Raw genomic sequence first — 20,283 nt, 5'->3', positions numbered from 1 at the left:
TGAAAGGCATATTTCAATTAAAATATTTAAAGTTTTCTTAATTCTACATTACTCCTTTTATTATTTTTATACAGAATTATTGCAAATTATATTTTTTTTAATATTGTGTAAATATAACATGCTTATAAATTCATTTATATATTTAAATAATAAAGCATATATGCTAATATGACATATAAAGGATAATTTTTCTTTTATAATCTTGTATATTGTATTTACATTCTTATTTGAAATTTGCCAGCTTTAGTAATGTACTTGACACCTTTGAACGGCTTGTACTTTTCGCCATACATGTCTAATCGATTTACCTTCAGTCCAGATACCGCTAATTGATTGATCGTAAAATGCACCTGAAATTAAGAAATCAAATGTTTAATTAAAAAAAAATTCCATACTATAATTATATATATTATACATACATTAATCGCAGGATTGGATTCAGTAACAGTTGCTGAGTTTTGTATCGTAATCTAGAATAAAAAATTTTCCAGCGTTATTACATAATTATTAGATATATATTTTTCAATAAATTGCGATTATCTTACCGATCCTCTAAGATTTGGTAATTTGGAAACATCAATCCTTCCAATGTCCCATAGCAGTACCTTACTGACAGGATCGAACGAATATTTTCCTTGATTTGGAGTCAGAGTGCAATTTAATACTATTTTCGGCATGGGAATTTCGAGAGTCACATTTTCAACCTGTACAGTATTTCTAATGATAGTAATAATAATAGTAATAGTAATAATAATGAGATAATGATAATGATAGCAATAAACTTTCAATCTTAGCAAAGATAACTCACCGTTCTGCCAATAGTTTGTTTCGGTCCGACAGTTATATCTAATCTGCCACCTCCTGGTTCTTTTAAACTAATGTTGTGTCTTACATATATCGGAATTGCTACAATACTTTGTGATCCTATATGATATGAAAGCAAGCGGAAGTTGCCGTCAGGTGGAATAAAAGAAAGTATTCTTTCCGACTGAAACAAAATATAAACTGGAAATTCATTCTTGTATAAATTAGATAATACATATACGTTACATATTTTTCTAATGCATACCTCCCATCTTTTGAATCGAACACAGGGATGAAAGCTAACGTCGTCAAATAATCTTGGATTCATGAATGAAAGCGTGAGATCTGGCATACCGCTTAATTTTATACAACAATCAATCTAAAAAGTTAATTACATAATTAATATACTTAATATTATAGAATAGTTTGAAAATTAACTGCAAACACATACGTAGCCTTGAATTTCTGCAAATACCGTCGCTCCAGTTCGATCAATAATTGCATCCACTTCCTCGACAACATCAAAGTAAGCCTCATTGTTGGTATATTTCACTCCCGTACGCCTCCAAGGAACATTAGACAGTTGTCCACTCGGTAGAATTGCACTGACACTACAATTATTGTTATAATTAAAAAATGTGTGAAACAAATTTTTGCATAAATTCATATAAATGTGCAAATCATACTGATGTATAATTACTTAGATTTTCCTGTAACAGTGTTCGCTATGGTGCGCAAAATGTTGGGTGGTTTGATCAATTCCTTCAATATATTGGACTCTGTGGCCAGTGGAAAACCATTATCCAACATCTCGTCTAATAATTCATACACAACCACATAATTCTCCTTTATGATTGTTTCTGTACATTCGTTGAAATAGTCCTCAAAGGTGTCTACTACCCTATGTAAGAATTCAATGACAAACAATGGTGGAACTGAAAAAGAATATTTATAATATTATCTTGTGAGAATCATACAATTAAATGATACAATTTATCAAACCAAGCTTACCTTCTGTCATGCATACCGCCACAAAGAACATGTTACAACGATATATACTAATAAGATAATGATGTGGAGTTGCTATCACTGGTGGAGTGTCTTCAGGGGACAGAACCCTTCGTTGTTGATCGAAGAAATAGTCGCAAAGTGAACGTGCAACCGCACTCTTCCAATGTTTTTCCATGAAGACATCTCTGCAAACATATGCAGAAGATCGTTAGAACAAAATGCCATGTAATCATTCAGTAATGCGCTTAAATGTTAAAATTTTAATTAACAGCGATAGAGAACATTTATTATTCCATACAAGCGAGAGCTGATGTCTGTAAACTGTCAATCTGTCAAGTTTATGACAGTTTGCTTTGACACTTACCCCGAGGAATTTATAATAAAAAGACTGTGTATCATTTTCGCAATGTATGATATACGTTTGGAGAAAAACTTAAGCTACGTGATGTGACCGCACACACATTGATATATAACAAATGATCGAAAAATATTGTACACATCAACCACTCTTACGCCATGCTGGGGGAGTAGAGAGCGGGCCAGTTGCTACCATGCTACCGGCATCTAGCGGTATGATTCGATCTCTCACTTCAACAAGTAATGCTGGCAAGTCATGTCTGTTTAATGACTTTTTTTGTCGATATTAATTGTGTAAAATATATACCTTTTTGAGATGTATCTGGTCGGATTAACAGGTGGCATAGCCACAGGAAAAAGCACAGTCGCCGCTGTATTTCGCGAGTATGGTATTCCTGTTATAGATGCTGATTTAATCGCTCGAAAAGGTTAAGATATTTTGCTTTTGGTACTGTCAGCCTTCAAAAAAATATATTTTGAATATCACTTTGTCAACGCGTTATATTTCTTGTGTACTTTTATTTGTTAAATAACATTTATATTAATATCATATTTTTTTCGTTCTCCAATGTGTTTGCTCAGTGATTTACATTAAAAAGTATAGTATATTCTATTACTAAATGGAATATATATTAAATTTATATTTAATGCTTTTTGTGTATATACTTTGAAAAAAAAAATAATAGAAATGATAGAAAACAATGTATGTAATGTATATTTGCAGTTGTTGAACCAGGAAAACCAGCGTGGCATAAGATAAAAAAAGAATTTGGTCCAGATGTGTTTTTGGATACCAACTACTTGGACAGAGCAAAACTTGGCGATTTAATCTTTAACGATGTTGAAAATAGGAAGAAACTTAATGCTATCACGCATCCTCCTATATATAAAGAAATATATTGGCAAACTATTAAATACCTCTTACAAGGTTATGCATTCATAGTCTTGGATTTGCCATTGCTTTTTGAGACAGGACACATGTTGAATTACTTGCACAAAATTATAGTTGTAACATGGTAAATATAAATCTCAAACAATATTGTCACCAAAATGATATATTATCAAGACTGTAGAGTATATAAATTTTAGTTCCCATTTCTGTAAATTATTTGCATCTTGTTTATTGATTCTAGTGAGGAGGATCTTCAGTTACAACGATTAATGGAACGCAGTGGATTTACAGAAGCTAAAGCAAAACAAAGGATAACCGTACAGATGTCCTTGGATAAGAAAGCAGAGATGGCGAATTTTGTAATTGAGAATTCAAGCAGTATAAAAGATACTAGAGAACAGACCGTAAAAGTAATTAATGTATTACGATCCTCCAAGCATCATTGGAAGTTGCGTGTTATAGCAGGATTTTGTTGTACCATACTGTTAGCTGGCGCATACTGGTTGAAAAACAGAAGTTCTAGATTGTCCGCAGCAACATAAAATTATGTCCTATTGGAGTAAACCGGTGTAGACGAGTAAGCATTTGTTTCCTTATTAGTTATTAATTGTGGTTGCATAGTGATATAAAAGTGATTTAGTTATAGAAATACAAGATAGAGAAAAATAGATAATAACATTCGTTAAATCGCGGTAATGGTTATTACAAGTGTAGCAATAATTTTTGAAAGAATTAATACGTGCAATAAAAATCAATTTTCTTACGCGAAAATGAGATATTCATGCATATTTTAAGCATGTGCAAATTGTAATAACGTTCCATTTGCGTACAACCATTTCTTTGTAAAGCGCTATATAGCTATTGTTTTATATGTAATTGAGCAAAGAAATGTACAGAAATATACATCGTGTGTCATGTGCGTGTACTTCGTGTACATGTATGTATGCCTGCAAAGTGCATGTATACTGCGCAATAAAAAATTATATTAATATAGAACGAGAGTAACGAGAACAATCTGCCCCACGCGATCAATAAGACAGAAAGAGACATAAAGCGGAAAAATAGAGAGATGATCGTTCGCAACCAATTAAATAATTCTGATCGTTAAAACGAATTACATTTAGTTGCAGTTCTTTGTATCATCTATATCAAAAATGTGTGTTCGTGAGAGTGTCATGTAATTAGTTGAAGCATTTATTAAACCGGATGTATAACGGCATTCAATAATAAACGAAAAAATGGATATTTGGCTACTAATTCGACTGTCTACTCTATAGCATTTCCTTTTTATACATCTTTTTATTATCGAAATAATGAAATCGATAATTTTTATGTATAACTTAATTATTCATATAGAAGTTCTTGCGCTTCTAAAAACTAGAAGATAAAAACACACACCACCACATTTATCTTTTCGTTTTTTTCTTTTTTTTTTTAATAAAGTGCTCTTTAACATAAATTTATACGTAATTATACATTTGTATGCATATATAAAATACACGAGTACGTAGTGCTCAATTTCTTAAGACTAATTATCGCAAAATATATACAAGTATATCAAGTCGTGACTAATAACAAGATCGCGAAATTAGGTGTACGCCCATTTGGTTTGCAACGCATTTCTCGCACTGCAGTAACACTGCGTATGATTAATGCGCTTGTAGATCGTGGGCCACGTATGAATTTTTCATTGCTTTTATACTTTAGTAGCCTAACAGAACAGCTGCTTGCTTAAGTAAATCATAGAAATCGGCAAAGAACCGTAATAAGTACTTAATTGAAGTATTAATTTGTAAATAATCAAATTGCTTATTAAAAATGGAAGTATAAAATTTCTTTCGCGTAAATAAAGTAGCAACGAAATACTATGTACAGCATCGCGTACAAGGTTCTGTGAAATCGGCTCGAAGTAGTGCGCGCGCGAATCCTTCCGTTAGATACTTTTCTTAAGATATATACTATATATTCCTTTATATATATTTTCTTAAGATATACTATCTTTATATATATATAATTATTTTTCTTTGTACTTATTTTTTTAACGTAGTAACTCATATTTAATTTAATTACCTGTTACTTATGCTTTCTTACCATTTTTGTCTCTCACTTGCCTATTAGTAAAATTTCAATTAAACTTTATGCAAAAGTGAGAATAATGACACTATGGCTGCGTTCCGAAATTCACCGCCAGTACTGAAAATCTACAATATTACGTAACGTAAACTGCAGATTTTCAGTACTGGCAGTGAATTTCGGAACGCAGCCTATATATACTGTGATGCGATCAAAACAGAAAAAAAGAAAAGAACATGGAAGGACTGTAATGCCATGATGTAACTATTCTTTTGAATTATGGATTGTCATTTCTATTATTCTAAAACTATGCACACTTTGGACATATTTGCCGGCATCGTCGACGATTATGTAATTAATCATTTGTATATTCCTAATTACATACTACCTACAGAGGAAAATAATGAATTTTTTTTTTCCTGTCACAGATAAGATCAATCTTATAAGAGTATGTGTGCAAGAAACGAAGCTAGAATCGATATTCTTCGCGATACGCTCTACTGGTCTTCGCGGTAAATAACAGAGTAGAGAGTGTCAAGATATTTAAGATTAATTACATTAATAAACGTTTTCGTTCACGGCGGTGACATATCATTCCACAGCCGCTGGTGTCTCCGTTTCTTGGATATACTTATGAAAGAAAATATTTACTTGGAAGATGGACGCGCATTATATCCTTAACTTGCCTACATAGTGTAATGTACACATATCTTATTAGATACAAGTGTTTCCTCTACCTTTGGAGCGCAACTTACTGCAAGACAGGCCTAAGTTCTTGAGTCATGATGGGATAAGAAACGAGAGGCGCGGTTGGGCCGGATATTGACAGAGGTAAGCTAGCAGGCTGCTGCGTGTTAGGTGGTTGCTGATTAGCCGCTTGAGGCGGCCCGGAGCCACTCATCGAGATCGTTTGTTGAGCCATGGTGACGATCGGCGGCGGTATCGAGACCGGCGCCATCGAGACGGCCGCGATAGAGACGGGTGCTACAGTCGCGATGCTCACAGGAACGGTGGCCACGCTGGCGGTGACCGTTCGAAGAGTGCCCGCGGCCACGGCCGCGTTAACCATTTGCTGCGGCACCGTCGGCGCTTGCGACGGCGGCACCGTATTCGTAATCGTGACCGCCGGGACTGTCACCGCCGTCACGTTCGCCGGCCGCTTGCCCGACATTCTCAGCTGGGCGTTTTGATCCAGCAGGAATTCATTCGTTGCCGTGAGATCGCTCACCTGAAAATCAAAATAATATATCATGTATGATGGAAATTAAATGGATATCCCGCGACATTTGTGTACTTCTATATTGCGGGGTTTTCACTTTAATTTACCTGCTTCTTCAATTCGTCTATTTTCTTCCTCAACAGTACGTTCTCGTCCTCCAGTACGATCGCCCTTGCTTCATTACGCGGTATCACGGGGTAGTAGTAACTCGGCGTGACCGCCGGTTGAGTGGCGTGCTGCTGACCCACCAATGGAGAGGCCTCGAAGTGGACGACGGTCTCGCCCGACACTATTCGCCTCTTCGGTTCCGGCGGTCCTATGTAATCGGTTGGCTGCGACGATGTGTTGTAGCCGCCGTTGTTGGCAATCAAGTTGTTATGCTGATCCTCCATTGGCCAGTGAAAACTGCATTTATAAAACAAAAACTTTAATCCTCCTTCAGATTCGATTTTTTACCGCGAATAATTATCATATAAAATGTTGAGAAATCTCCGTAAAATTTCAAATTTATACACAACGAAAAAACTATAAGAATTTTTCTTTCAGAATTTACAAAACCCTATCTATATCACTACTCTATTGATTGATGATAAAAAATTGTTGCGCCTCGACATCCGCGCTTTGATTCTTATAGTTTCTTTGTTAGTCTTTTTTTTGTCATTATAGAACCATTACATAACTTTAAAGTTTACATTTACTTATGTAGCAAAAAACAAAGCTGTTCAATTACGATGCTCACTTTCTGTCTTCCTCGAATCTGCGGTTGTCGCCGCCGACGCTGCCGCCGTTGCTGGTGCCGTTGAAATTGTGCTGCGGCCTGGACGCATTGTGATGCGACGGCGATATCAGGTTATGCTGCGGCTCCTCCTTCTTCCAGTGTCTGAACTTGCAGTTCGTTCTCAGGCAGCTGCCTTTAATGAAGTCCTTGCACAACGGAAACTCCGACTTGTCGCTGTTACTGTTCTTGGTGCGATTGAGGACGTGAGGCGGCAGTTCGCCGGTCGCCCGGAAACGCTTCTCCTCGCTCTCCGTGCAGTGGAGAAACTTGCAGCCCGGCCAGTTGCACATGCCGTTCTGAAAGTCGTGGCAGAAGGTGTACTCCTCCACGGGATCGTCCTCGGAACGCTCGTGCAGATACTTGCAGCGCTTCCCTCGATGGCACACGTTTCTCAGGAAGTCTCTGCAGATTCGGTTCGCCGTGTCGGAAGTGTCCGTCGCGCTCGTATTCAATCCGCCCGCCATATCGCTCGTCTGTCCTGATACGCCCGTCGTTCCGTTGTCCAACCTTCTCTTCAGTTTTCTCATCGATGGAGCATAGCGACCGTACGTCCCAACGTCGTCCTCGTCGTCGTTGATATCCTTCGATCAACTCCGGCGATCCGACTAAGCACGATTACCACGCGTACGTCCCTAAATAAAAGAGATAACGATGGATTCATTAGTTTATTGTCAGCTTCGTTCGGGAGAAAGAGTGAAGCTGTGCTCAACTTCGTTCTCGACAAATCGCTCGCCATCTGGAAAGCGCGAAATAAACTGTTAAATTTATGCTCTACTCTCGTACCTGCAATACATTCTTACGCAAATAATAGGTTATTGCGGGAAAATTATAAAAAAATGTACACCTTGATTAATTAAGTTAATTTTTATCTTTATTTTTTTCCCTTTTTGTATAATGACTATTACATCGGTAGTAAGATTATATCAACAATTTCTATGTACAGCATTTATTTACCATATTTACTTTGATAATTTGACGCGCGTGCCCAATCCGCCAAATAAGCGCGCCTGCGAGCAAGCATGTTTTTTTGGAAAATCTCACGCACACCTTCTTTTGTTCATCGCGACACACAATGATCCATTATCTAATGCGGTAAAAGTAGACGTATGCTACGAGCGATGGCACTCTCTAATTAAACTAACGAATTAAGAAAATACTGTCAATTTTTGTTTTCACGTCAGGTTCGTATCAAAAGAATTAATAGAAAACTACGATTATATCGGATTTTCTCGCATTAAGACGATAAGTGATATCAAGGCCATTCCATGGTAGAATCGATAGAACGGTATTGAAGTGCTGAGAAATTCTCATTATCTTTTTTTTTTTTTTCCTTTCCTTTTTCAAGAAGTAAATACATTTCGCTTATTTATTATTTGTTAGGCTCAAACAAATATGATCCTATATTGTCACGCTACCCATATACGAAGGAAAGAAATGATCAAAGCGTCATCATCGTGCAACCAAGTTGGAGGATCTAAGATTTCACCGCATTACGATGCGTTTCGCGATTAATTGCCGCTCGAGAATAAATGGGCTTATGATTAGAAGAGACGCGAGAGTAACGCTGTAACATATAATATATGCATACTAATATATATGAATGCGACGATCAACCTTCTCTCTCTTTCACACACATACACACATACTCTCTCTCCCTCTCTCTCACTCTCTCTTTACTCACTCTCAAAGTCATTCTCAACACTCTAAAGTCGCCCTCAACTAAAGAGTTTAAAAAAGCATGTTACTTAACTCGAATGGTGATTATGTTTGGAGTATGTAATCGTTACGCGCGCGAGAGTTCGCTTTCTACAATTATTTATATACAAACGATATGAAGAAAGTTTAGAAAAAAAGATGGGAAGTGTGCGCTGCGAGAGTGTTACTCGTAAATTCTATATAGTCGCAGCGAAAGGGTACGTATTCAAATCTTCAGAGCATGCCATGCTAGAAACAACATCATCTTCGAACAAACGAAACGTACAAAACGAAACACGTATTGTAAATCGGATTTGAGCCATATTATAAGATATGATACTCAGTAACTTGGCAGCATGTTGAACATTTTACGTGGTATCGTACCTACATTTCACCTTCAGCCTACCTTTTACCTCCCCTAGAGAGCCCTTGTTTCCATATACATACGTGATATATTTGCATAAACGATTCTCCTTATTGCCACCCCCTTTGATCACGCTCCAGCTTTATAAAGCGTAAGTAACGCGATAACGATCGTACTCAATATCGGAATTGATTAGGAGAAATATCTCTATTATCCCCGGATTGAAAAATTAAACAAATATCAATATATATATATACAATTCTTAGCTTTTGTTCGTATAAAAAACATTCAATTGCATCGACATTTACGCATTATTTGTGCTCAATCCGCCATCGGCGAAACAATTAACGAGACGTTAGTTTTGCGCTCGACATATTATCGAAAGAACGAACGGAAAACGAAAGGCAAAACCATTTGTCGCGCGGTGCGCTTTTGTATGTACACGTACGGAAAGGAATATATGTGTCAGAGACGCGGAAGGGGAACGAATTAGAACAGTTTCTCCCACAGCATCCACAGCAGCATGATCGCGATCGGTGCCACGTAGTGTATCGGTATGGCGTAACTCGCGCCCAGCAGATCGCCGCACTGCGCCTTGAGGGTCGTGTACTTCTTCGACAGTTCCGCCTTCTCCTCGACGAACGCGTTGTACTTTTCCTTCACCATCACCAGCTCCTCGTTCACTTCCTGCATCCGCTGCGTGTCGTTTTTCGCGCGGTAGTACAGCTCCTTCAGCTTGTCGATGACGACGTCGCACGGCTCGCGGATCAGCCAGTCCTTCAGCTCCTCCAGCTCACGCTTCACTATCTGCTGCGCCTCGAGACTGTCCTCGCCGCGCAGGGAGTCGAGAGAGCCGATGAACGTCTGCAGTATGTAATCCCTGGAGTGAAGTGCTTGCTGCATCGCGTCGTTCTTCACAACGGGCTTCAGGGTCTTGATGTAATCCACCTCCGCGCGGTCCTCGCCGTCCGGTGCCCGGCCGTGCCCGGTCACTTCGTCCCGACCCGGCTTGGTCGCAGCGTCGACGACGGAAACGTTGATCGGCGTCTTGATCGCTTCTTCCAGCGCGATCTCCGTCGCGTCATAGTCTTCGGCGCTTTGTTCCGTTGGCTCGTAATACGCCTCCGCTAGCTCGGCTTTGGCATTGATGTAGAGAATCTCCATTTTACCGCGCGCCGACGTCTCTTTCGACGCTTCCTCCATGATGCTCAGGTCCTCCTTCTTATTCTCTATAACAGACTTTTCACTCGTATCATCGTTAATACTGCACGTGTCGTCGGTCGCCTCCGAGTTCGTGTCAGAGTCCGCGTTCGTGTCACCGTTGTCCAAACTCGCCAGGCTGCCGTTGACCAAGGTTCTCCTGGACAGCGGCGGTGGCAGGATGTACTCCGTGAGATTGTCGTCCGTCATCTGCGAGTCATCCAGTTGATCCTTGGTGAAGGACGAGTCGGACTTGAGCTGCTTCAAATCCACATCCGGCGAATTTATCTGATTATCCTGCTCGGTTTTGGACGAATAAAGATTGATGTCGTCTATCTCGATATTGTCGACGTGAATGGAGTTCAATTTGTTGAGAATCGTGTTTATAGCCTCAATGGGATCCTCGTAGCCCTTCGAGTCGAAATTCTCCACTCCTTCCAGCTTCAGATTCATGTCCTGCAGGGTTTGCGTGTAATTTCTCAGGGCAGTGATCTGCTTGTAGATGTTCACCGAATCCAATCGCGAAGCGCACAGTCTCGCCCATAAATTCTTCTCGATTCTCGACTTATCGTCGAGCCGCTTCGCGAGATCCTGCTTCTCCTGCTCGGCGATTAGCAACACGTCCTTCACCTTGTCCTCGCTCTCCAAGAGTTTGTTCGTCGTCTCCTGCAGTTTCTTCTGCGTTTCCGCGTACTTGGCGCTGAGCTCCTGGAGCTCCGTTTGAGTGTACTTGGCTACGTTGTGCAAACTCTGGCATTCCTCCTCCGTTTCGTTCAGACGTCCCTCCAGTTGCACCAATCTCTGTGTGACCTCCAGCTTCTCCTGCAGAACCTTCTGCAACGCCTCCTTGGCGGCGTTCTGATATTGCGCCTTTTCATCCTGAAGCTTCGCTAACTCGTTCCTGATCTTGTCCTCGGTGTAATTCTTGGAATAGACTGCCAATTGATTCTCGACTGTCACCACCCACGATAGCAGACGATCCTCCGCGATCAACGCCTTCCACGACTGGTTAGCGGCCTTCCGAGTGTTCTCCACCAGCTGCTGCAAGTAACCCAGTTTAGAGTACAAGGCTTTCTCGCGTCTTGAAGCCTCCTGCATCACTTGATTAAGCTTATAGAGATCTTCCAGAGACACATTTCCGGCGGGCGAGCTGACGGAGGTGCTTAGGCTTGCTTTAGCCTCCTTACCGTCCGGCAGATACAGCTTCAATGTCGCCACTATGCACCCGTGGGTGACCTTCTTTGTACTTTCCACGACGTCCACGCCGAATTGCACTATGTCTCCGGAGCACACTTCTTTCGGCGTTGACTCCAACCCAGAGGCACTGAGCCTCTGATTGTTGACGAACGTACCGTTGCTGCTGCACGTGTCCTGCAGGTAAAACTTACCAGACGAGTACCAGAGCAGCGCGTGATTCCTGGACAATACTTTGCAATCGAAGATCGCATTGTTCGCGGCAGCCCTCGCTCTCGCCACTGAACGCCCGATCTTCACCGGCTGCTCCAAGGTCAATGTGCGCTCCTGGAACGGATGCGAATTGTCCCGGCAGATCAGGACGCCTTTGGCAGTCATCTTGTTATTCTGCGCGTTGTTCTGCGGGCTCAGGTTGGAATTATTGTTGTTGTTATTGTTGTTGTTGTTCTGCCCGGCGGGCGAACTGGCATTTTGTACCCACCCACCGCTGCTAGCTACAACCATAGCCGAGGAATGAGTGAATATTCGAGGATAAGTCTCTTCCCGACTGATCGTCGTCAGCGCTAAAAATTATATCAGCAATCGAGGCGTACACGAGGAGTCTCTAATGTCGAGATCGCCGCTTCACGTTACCGATGAAACACATGAGTGCGCTCACGAGCCTCGAGCTCGGTCACGAGGATCGCGCCGTGACCTTTCGCGACCCGTTGGCCGACGCGACGAGGCGTGACGACACTGCGTTCGGCATGCTTCCCTCAACGATAATATCACTGAACACGCCCGTCACTCCCCCACGGGATCACCTTTATTTTCGTCGTAGAAATTTTCTCGGTGCACTGGAAATGTCCGCGCTCGGGCCAGCGTTCGCGGGGGCCCGGCCGAGGAGAACGAACCGAGCTCGGATCGATTCGACCTTCCAAGATCGGGTCGCGGCTCGGCCGAGACACGCGGGATGCGTCCACTCGTCTCACGAGACGTCTCAACGTCGGGCCAAGTAACGTCGTGAGTTACGCTGTCACGTAATTTCGCCCGTGCCGTTCCATTCGTCAGCGCGTCACTTCGCTCGCGAAGTTTCAACTGCTGCTGCTGCTGCCGCCGTTTCCGACGATCTCGGTGCACGGCGCGGTGCGATGCGTCGCGACGGGCGATAACCGAGGCGAATCGCCGACGGTATTGCGCGACTCTCGCGATCGTACGAGAAAATATTGCGCACGGACGACGTACGGCCTCCGTGGAAAATACAATGGTCCACGTTCCGTCGATTCAGAGCAAGTTTCAGTTCCGCGTTCCACTACTGCCACAGGCGCCGTGGGACGGCGCGGCGTCACCTGCCTTGCCTTACCCTACCTTACCTACCTACCTGCCTTGCGATGCGCACAGGCAGATGTATAAATATATCACGACTGCGAAAGTCCGGAAAAAAAATAAAGAGTCATCTATTATAGGGCTATACTTTTTATACATCGCACGGCGTAGTACTTATATAAGGAAGCTGGTATAAATTGCATCTTTAATGTCCGTGACGTTAATAGACGGACAAATGTCACAGTGAGCTCGCGGCTATATATAAGTATAGGAGAAAAGAGAATAAAATATCGCAACGTATGATCTCTCCTCGGTTGTTTTAACAAAACGATTTTATATCGATCAACATCGATGTATAGCACATTCAAATGTGATGCATGCTAAATTGTTGTAAAAAAGCGACGACAGTATATAAGTTATAAGAATATTTTAATTAAAGTGATCAATTTCACATTTCTCATTCTCATATGATACAGGAGACTTTGCTTCTGAAAATTTACAGGAATCAACGTTTCCAACACGGCTAATATATAACCTCTCCAGTAACCTTTGCCTTTTCAACATAACCTAATAACTTAAAAGAGTACGCGTCATATATCATGTGCAAAATATAGTTTTTTTTTCATTTAAAAATAACATTTTTATCAAATAAACGATTAGGAAATCTATTACCAACAAGAAGAATCTTTGAGGTATTACATCGTCCATGAAAATAATGATTTGTACATTCTACTACTAAAAACTTAATAAATCTTATAATAAAACTAATTATTCTGTTCACAGTGTTTTACAAAACACTTTTCTACACAACTGTTAACTCCACTCGAAAAAAAATGTCAGACGACGAGGACTACATGTCTGATAAATTTCTACAAGGCTCTGAAAAGCAGGTTTCATCGAGTCTTATATACAGACACGCTGACAAGAGAGAATTTGCACTAATGAAGAAAAGAGCTGAGATTGAATCGAAGATGAAAGAGCAAAACAAATCAATACGAGTGGTTGAAGCAGAAAAAAGAGAGGAAGGCTTATCATCTGCCATCACCAGTGCAAATAAAGGTTTATATTTGATATAAACACATAGTATTTATTCTAAAAGGAAAATCATTTATGTCTATTTATCTCATTTCCAGGTTTTTCAATGCTGATGAAAATGGGATATAAACCTGGTCAAGGCATAGGCAAGTCTCAATCAGGAATAGTTGAACCAATTCCTGTAGAAGTAAAAGCGGATAGACAAGGTTTAGGCAAAACATTAAAAAAGAAGGAGTCGTATAATCGCAAGAACGCGAATGCAAAATTAGATAATATGGATACGAAGGATTTCCGTAGCAGGATAGCACAAGAAAAAACCGAACAGCTACAAAAGATCGATTTATACAAGAGCCAAAAAGTATGTCAAGAATTGGATACTAAAGAAAAAATCGAAGAACCTCAAGAATCTTGGTTTTGGCCACAAGTCATAGAAGAAAAAGAAGAAACAGAAGAAAAGGAAGCTGACGACGATGATGACGCAAGCGATATGGACGACGAGCTTCTCAGCAATCTAGAAAAACTTGACATTCTCACTGGATATTTAAGAAAGAAATACTATTACTGCATCTGGTGCGGAACGAGATTCGACGACGAAGACGATTTAAGAGATAGCTGTCCGGGAAGTACACGAAACGACCACTGACTGCGTAAACTTCGACATTTGCAACAATACTATCTTTACTGTCTACGAAAAATTGATATCAACAAATCTTTCACGTCGTCGAAAACATTTATTCCGGCTTTGTCGATTGTACTAAAAGTATACCACGAAACACGATGGAGACATTAACGTGCGCGTGCGGGAATTCTAGGTAAATTGCATTACTTAAACGCAGTCACCTGCTGCGTCCACGAGACATAAAAAAGCCATTAACTGTGCGATGCAAAATATCGCAAAAAATAATGTCTCGCGCGAGGAAAAGTCGAGCGCCGCGCAACCCTAAGAACAAGAGACTTGTTACCTCAATCTCCAGCCCTAGTTGAACTTTGCTATTAAAGCAGCGGGGGATCATCGCGACCCCTGGCTTTTACACTCAACGGAAAAAGGGGGAAATTACCTATAAAAGCATCCGTTTGATTTTCGCTTCTTTCATTTTGCTCGGAAACTTTTACGGCGACTCTTCCACAGATAAATCGACACTATAATGTTGATAGCATCGAAGTCCCTGTTAATTCTCGCGGTTTATGCTACGATCAGCGATGCTGAAATAGAAATAGACGACGAGAGCTGCGAGACCCTGCAGTCAGAAGTGCATATTACTAAGGAAGAGAACGACGAGATAGGACGTTTAAGAAGAACATGTAGCGGCGACGTAGCGGTCACCAAATGCGAAGGTTTTTGTAACTCGCAAGTGCAGCCAAGCGTTGTCACCACTACAGGCTTTGCAAAAGTAAGTTTGTCGTCGTTAAATTGAAATTATTTTTATAAATTATATTTATATTTGTTGGAAACAGGAGTGCTACTGCTGTCGTGAGAGTTATCTGAAGGAAAGATTTGTCGTCTTAAATCATTGTTACGACGCATATGGAATCAGGCTGGAAGGCACGGATGACGAGATAATGGAAATTAAGATACGAGAACCCGCCGAATGTAAATGTATTAAATGTGGCGACCTTGCGAGATAAAAGCAGCGACGATTGTAGAAATGAAAATTATAAATTCCTTCTCATAAGTTAACCTACAGCTTATTATGTAACAATTATATTGATAGATAGACAAGAATGAGGATATTGTATAATCACGATAAAAATAAATAATTTTTCCGATATATTTACAACATGAGATCTATTTATAGCCCCGATAATAACTACTTCACGCATGCACACGTACGCATTTTTATCCGTGATAAGCACTTCATGTCAGAAATTAATTTCTTTTAAACATTGCAAATATGAATTTATCCACGTAGAACATACACATGTTCTAAATGCATGTAAATTATGTTTGTATATCATTACATACTTTGAGGTAAAATATATAAATATGGAATTCATATGAATAAACAGTTATAATATATTTTAAGTTTTTATCCACACCTATCGATATAGCACATGTAACATACTCATTATATAATACGTTTTATTAAAAACAAAAATTCCTCATAATGTAACGCTAGCGTAATTTAAAAAATAAGAAATATATACAGGCTCAAATGATATAAATCAAATAAAATAAATTGTCAGAAGAATAAAGAGCCAAATACGCCGGATCTTAGTGCGAAAAGTCGTATAATCAAATTAAAAACATATACAAAAACAAACGTTTCGACCTGACATCAGGCCTTCTTAGTAAACTAACTAACATTTTAATCTCTGACCAAGATGTTTCTTCTACGATTGACTCTTCCGTTTCAGTCAGTTCTTTACGTTTTGGTTATTACTTTGGATATGATTTTATTACAATTTTAAATCTGCTGACTGCGTTCTATCTTATGCGCTGATTAACACATAATTTATAATTCAATTATCTATCAATTCAATTATATTATTGCGTGCGACTTTTAGTTCATGCGACTTTGTCACATTGAAGAAGGCCTGATGTCAGGTCGAAACGTTTGTTTTTGTATATGTTTTTAATTTGTCTATATGACTTTTCGCACCAAGATCCGACGTATTTGGCTCTTTATGCTCCTAATAATTTATTTTATTTGAAAAATTCCTCATTTTTAAACTTTTGAAGTAATGTATGAATAAGCCAGTGGACAAAAAGACATAAAAGTTCAATTACTAACTTTAACTTTAAAATTTCGACTTGCTTTGTTCTTACCAATTTTCCATTTAATGTTAAAATTTGAAAAATGGTTAGAAAATATAAGGTTTAATTAAATTTTAATATAAAAAAATTATTTCAATTTTTGATAAGACATTTCTTTTACCTAGAAATTTTGCACACAAATAAAAAAAAAGTCAGTTTTGTTAAGCTGAATAAGTAAATGTTTAATTATTAAAATAAATATGTTGTGCAATGTATTCATTATACATTTTTTTCATTTATACTGTTATTTCATATTTTGGTGAATATTTCCTTTAACAACAATTTGTGCACAAAGCTTTCATCATGCTTTTTGCGATATTTCAAATATTTGCGTAATTTAATTCTAAATTATAGAATTTTATTGTAAAAAATCTAAACTAAAATGTATTAAAAAATAAAGATGTGCAAGTCAATCGTTTCTTTTCAAATAGATTATAAGAAATCAGATTATAAGAAATCAATCTTCATTGAATGTTTTTGCTATGAAAAATTCCTGAAAAAAAAATTCAGCAAAAATTGATTTGTAAATAAAAAGTATTGCTCTGACAAGACATTTTCATATAATATGTCTTATGAAAATAATAATATATATTCAAACAATACAATTTCATGCAAAAACTTATTTCTTCCTAAATAGTTATATTAAGTAATAAATGTTGCATCACACTATGTTAATACATAGTGGAAAATGTTCTATCAAAGATAGAATTAATATATATATTGATAATATATATATGAATTAATATATATATAGCACCTTAGCTTTTTATATAAAAATATATATCAGATCTTTAAATATTGTCAAATTGTTTACTTATAAAAAAATAAGATCCAATGTATATAAATTCAGAAAGCATTTTCTTATGTACATTTCTTATACATGTAAGTACACATGTATTAGGAATTTCTGTTAAAATGTAATGACCAAAAGAAGGGGGAAAACATGGCCACCTATAGTGTATAAAAGCTCAAGACGTAGGGCTTACAAGCACAGTAAAGTACTAAGAAGAGAAGGCAATGTATCGCCCAAGAAGCAAGTTCTTCTGTTACCTCGGTGAATAAATTAACGTTTGGGCGTACATTTATAAAATAAAACTAATTTTCTCTCAGCTTTTCTTGCAATTGTATGTAAAATATAATAATAATAAGATATCTACTTACTGCGTACAGTGATTAATGGATTCCTGATATGCCTGTTGTCCGAGAGCGTACAAGCAATTGTTGGAGTTGACGAATGTCAGGCGACACGAGTGATACACTTCCTTGAATATCCAGGTTGTGTTCCAAAGCCAATTCCCAGTTACGCATGCAGAGGACGTTGCAGCAGTTACCTACAAGTAAGATATACGAATCAGCAATAATCTCACAAAAAGTATGTATCTGACAATAAAGCTCCGTTTCAAATAATAATTTCATAAATTACAATACGTTGTAACAAACAATACACAAATTAGCAAGATTCTATGGACAGTACTGTTTGAAAGTTTTTTGAAAAGTAATTAACATTAATATAGTGATGAGAAATGAATATTACAATAAATACTCACAAAGTATACCCTATACAAGTATTTCCAAAACTATGTAAATATGCACTTTACAAATCTTCACATGATAGAAAAGTTTCAAGCGTGCGATGTATGCATACACATGAAAAATATACACACGCATACATTAACGATAGAGACAATAATTGCAACTGATAGAATATCGCTGAATTGTATCACGTTTGACGTTTGACAGAGTTAATTATTTCGTTTTTTTTTTTAATGCAACGAGACAATAAGAAGAGATAACATAACGCGTTTGAGTTTACGATACGTTTTATCCGGCTTGTCGGCACACACAGGTGTCCGGGTCCAAAATGTGGCAAATGGAGAGAAGCTGCATGTGTTGTCAAGAGAGCGGCGAGAGAGAGGCTAGTGTGTCCCTGTTCTGTCCGCGAGCGAAGCCAGGGGAGAAGAAGTTCCGGAAGGTGAGACTTCTCACGTTCGTATTCGCTGTCGCTCGTAGATCGGCCGTCAAAATCACGCGGTGTAAATGTTTCGCCTCAAACACTCTATTTTTTCACCGACCGCTCGCTCAAAGTACAACAGCGAAGCCTCCGCCACCACGAGTTTCGCACGGCCATATTGTTTTCGTATGTGACCGACCGCGGACCAATCAGAAGTCGGTAAACGTACGCGAAAAGTGAATAACAAGCGTGGTGCTGGCTTCAAAATGGAAAAGCGAATCGAAGGCAATTTAGTATGCGCCTGCGAGTGCAAAGTTCTTCTTATTTCCTTTCAATTGCTCGAAATAAAAAGGTGTTTATCTCTTATTGAGAAATTTATACACGCGGCATGTGAACTCACAATAACGCAACATAAATCGCGGACGCGAAATATGATTTGCAATAGCTCGCCGCGTCAACACGAAAGTTCAAAATACGTTGTATGCCGTTGTATGCCGTTGTATCTGTTCCACCAGGTAATCACCAAGGCGCCGCTGGAATGTATGTGCAGACCGTGCACCAGCGTGGAGGAATACGCGATAGTCCCTCAGGAGATCGCGGGATTCGCCGATGAGGGACCGTTCACAACATCCGCACATTTTAGAAGATCCTCCGGCTTGCAATGAGTATCTTTTTCCACATATATAAATTTTTTCTCTCGTCAAAATTATATCGCATATTGATATGTAAAACGCGACTAAATCTCTGCGTTTAATCGCTCGGTGTTGTGAAAAAAGAAAAAAATAATGAAACGTGCAAAAATTCTCAAACGTGCCATGTTAATTCCCCAAGTTGAATCGAAACACAATCGAGGCTGTAATAAATTTAAATATATGCAATGCGTATAGTTCTTTCAGGAATATTTTTTTCCTCGTAAACCGAAAGAAAAGTTTTATTGCGACGAGTTACGATTTATTTTCGCCCAATCGTGTTCAATGAGCGGCAAGAATAATTAACAACGGTTTGTCATGGAGTTCTTTTTTTTTTTTATTTTTTTATAGATATGGCTTATATGTACGTATGTATAAGTGTGTGTGTGTGTACCTATGCGAAGTGTGTCATCCGAGTCCTTAGCGATATTTTTATTTATATTATGTATATGTAAATCTATACGTACGTAAGTACACGCAGATATACGAGTGTATATAGCGATATATGTGCGTGTTCATACGTGAGAAAAATGTGTTTCAACGCAATGTGTCGTCGCACACGTTGTGTCGTATGCAACATTGCGAGAGACAAGCTCCAGCGTCCGTAACCTCTGTGATTCATACCTGCTTCCAGTTTACAGTCTCGTTCAATTATTTACAAATGATAACTCCTTACTTTTTTAGTCATTATCCGCACTTATCCACATATTTTAACATTTTCTTTTATTTATATATAAATTAATGTATTTTATATTTGCATGTGGTTCATAAGTGCACCACATACGTACCATTCATATGAATCTTACACAGCCATTCTCGCGACATTCATTCGTTATTAACTTTTCCCAATTCTCCATCTCTTCGTACATAGCAGCTAAGAGTCGTACAATTTCAATTCTATTTAATCGCGAAAAGAGAGAAAAGAAAGAAAAATTGGATTAAAGAAAATCTCAGTTACTTC

The 20,283-nt window shown here is 38.8% G+C and overlaps 6 protein-coding genes across 7 annotated transcripts; 3 read left to right on the top strand and 3 right to left on the bottom strand.

Moving 5' to 3' along the window:
- Positions 1-32: 32 nt before the first annotated feature.
- Positions 33-2,353, bottom strand: cm (AP-3 complex subunit carmine). The gene is made up of 9 exons (XM_012379901.2): positions 2,180-2,353; positions 1,816-2,000; positions 1,505-1,739; positions 1,256-1,415; positions 1,070-1,183; positions 809-988; positions 546-704; positions 420-470; positions 33-350 (listed from the first exon to the last, which is right to left on the bottom strand). The coding sequence occupies exons 1-9, from the start codon at positions 2,212-2,214 to the stop codon at positions 216-218; spliced, it is 1,254 nt and encodes a 417-aa protein (XP_012235324.1). The 5' UTR covers positions 2,215-2,353; the 3' UTR covers positions 33-215.
- A 14-nt stretch (positions 2,354-2,367) lies between these two features.
- On the top strand, positions 2,368-4,321 carry Dpck (Dephospho-CoA kinase). The gene is made up of 3 exons (XM_012379902.2): positions 2,368-2,600; positions 2,897-3,188; positions 3,306-4,321. Exons 1-3 carry the CDS (start codon positions 2,489-2,491, stop codon positions 3,604-3,606), a joined length of 705 nt encoding a protein of 234 aa, XP_012235325.1. The 5' UTR covers positions 2,368-2,488; the 3' UTR covers positions 3,607-4,321.
- Positions 4,322-4,469: 148 nt separating this feature from the next.
- Positions 4,470-17,983, bottom strand: LOC105679708 (zinc finger CCCH domain-containing protein 10-like). The gene is made up of 4 exons (XM_012379900.2): positions 17,844-17,983; positions 7,096-7,766; positions 6,464-6,761; positions 4,470-6,365 (listed from the first exon to the last, which is right to left on the bottom strand). The coding sequence occupies exons 2-4, from the start codon at positions 7,659-7,661 to the stop codon at positions 5,889-5,891; spliced, it is 1,341 nt and encodes a 446-aa protein (XP_012235323.2). The 5' UTR covers positions 7,662-7,766; positions 17,844-17,983; the 3' UTR covers positions 4,470-5,888.
- Slmap (Sarcolemma associated protein) lies at positions 7,984-12,957 on the bottom strand. Its single transcript, XM_012379899.2, has one exon. The coding sequence runs from the start codon at positions 12,089-12,091 to the stop codon at positions 9,683-9,685; it is 2,409 nt and encodes an 802-aa protein (XP_012235322.1). The 5' UTR covers positions 12,092-12,957; the 3' UTR covers positions 7,984-9,682.
- On the top strand, positions 13,427-14,608 carry LOC105679714 (Partner of Bursicon). The gene is made up of 3 exons (XM_012379909.2): positions 13,427-13,584; positions 13,676-13,951; positions 14,026-14,608. The coding sequence occupies exons 2-3, from the start codon at positions 13,726-13,728 to the stop codon at positions 14,568-14,570; spliced, it is 771 nt and encodes a 256-aa protein (XP_012235332.2). The 5' UTR covers positions 13,427-13,584; positions 13,676-13,725; the 3' UTR covers positions 14,571-14,608.
- On the top strand, positions 14,601-19,511 carry LOC105679713 (bursicon). Of its 2 annotated transcripts, XM_067361263.1 has the most exons (5): positions 14,601-15,318; positions 15,383-15,536; positions 17,898-18,019; positions 18,529-18,654; positions 19,149-19,511. In XM_067361263.1, the coding sequence occupies exons 1-5, from the start codon at positions 15,073-15,075 to the stop codon at positions 19,296-19,298; spliced, it is 798 nt and encodes a 265-aa protein (XP_067217364.1). In that variant the 5' UTR covers positions 14,601-15,072; the 3' UTR covers positions 19,299-19,511. The 2 variants fall into 2 exon arrangements, with proteins under 2 accessions (XP_067217364.1, XP_012235331.1); XM_012379908.2 differs by lacking the exons at positions 14,601-15,318; positions 15,383-15,536 and adding an exon at positions 17,626-17,736 and having other exon boundaries at positions 17,853-18,019.
- The last annotated feature ends 772 nt before the right edge of the window (positions 19,512-20,283 follow it).

This window comes from Linepithema humile, chromosome 1 (genome assembly GCF_040581485.1).
Source record: "Linepithema humile isolate Giens D197 chromosome 1, Lhum_UNIL_v1.0, whole genome shotgun sequence".
Classification (NCBI taxonomy): Eukaryota; Metazoa; Arthropoda; class Insecta; order Hymenoptera; family Formicidae; genus Linepithema; species Linepithema humile.
Note: the sequence above shows the minus strand (reverse complement) of the source record. Positions and strands in the feature narration are given on the sequence as shown.

Bases quoted from the DNA above. Each gene is read 5' to 3' on its own strand.
- cm (XM_012379901.2), bottom strand. From the start codon at position 2,214: ATGATACACAGTCTTTTTATTATAAATTCCTCGGG. The intron at 1,416-1,504 runs GTAATTATACAT...CAATAATTGTAG, and splicing joins ACTGTTACAGGAAAATCTAA to TGTCAGTGCAATTCTACCGA. The intron at 1,184-1,255 runs GTATGTGTTTGC...TTAACTTTTTAG, and splicing joins TTGCAGAAATTCAAGGCTAC to ATTGATTGTTGTATAAAATT.
- Dpck (XM_012379902.2), top strand. From the start codon at position 2,489: ATGTATCTGGTCGGATTAACAGGTGGCATAGCCACAGGAAAAAGCACA. The intron at 2,601-2,896 runs GTTAAGATATTT...GTATATTTGCAG, and splicing joins TGATTTAATCGCTCGAAAAG to TTGTTGAACCAGGAAAACCA. The intron at 3,189-3,305 runs GTAAATATAAAT...TATTGATTCTAG, and splicing joins AAAATTATAGTTGTAACATG to TGAGGAGGATCTTCAGTTAC.
- LOC105679708 (XM_012379900.2), bottom strand. From the start codon at position 7,661: ATGAGAAAACTGAAGAGAAGGTTGGACAACGGAACGACGGGCGTATCA. The intron at 6,762-7,095 runs GTGAGCATCGTA...TTATAAATGCAG, and splicing joins AGATTCGAGGAAGACAGAAA to TTTTCACTGGCCAATGGAGG. The intron at 6,366-6,463 runs GTAAATTAAAGT...TTTGATTTTCAG, and splicing joins TAGACGAATTGAAGAAGCAG to GTGAGCGATCTCACGGCAAC.
- Slmap (XM_012379899.2), bottom strand. From the start codon at position 12,091: ATGGTTGTAGCTAGCAGCGGTGGGTGGGTACAAAATGCCAGTTCGCCC.
- LOC105679714 (XM_012379909.2), top strand. From the start codon at position 13,726: ATGTCAGACGACGAGGACTACATGTCTGATAAATTTCTACAAGGCTCT. The intron at 13,952-14,025 runs GTTTATATTTGA...TCTCATTTCCAG, and splicing joins CATCACCAGTGCAAATAAAG to GTTTTTCAATGCTGATGAAA.
- LOC105679713 (XM_067361263.1), top strand. From the start codon at position 15,073: ATGTTGATAGCATCGAAGTCCCTGTTAATTCTCGCGGTTTATGCTACG. The intron at 15,319-15,382 runs GTAAGTTTGTCG...TGTTGGAAACAG, and splicing joins CCACTACAGGCTTTGCAAAA to GAGTGCTACTGCTGTCGTGA. The intron at 18,020-18,528 runs GTAAGATATACG...CGGCACACACAG, and splicing joins GTTGCAGCAGTTACCTACAA to GTGTCCGGGTCCAAAATGTG.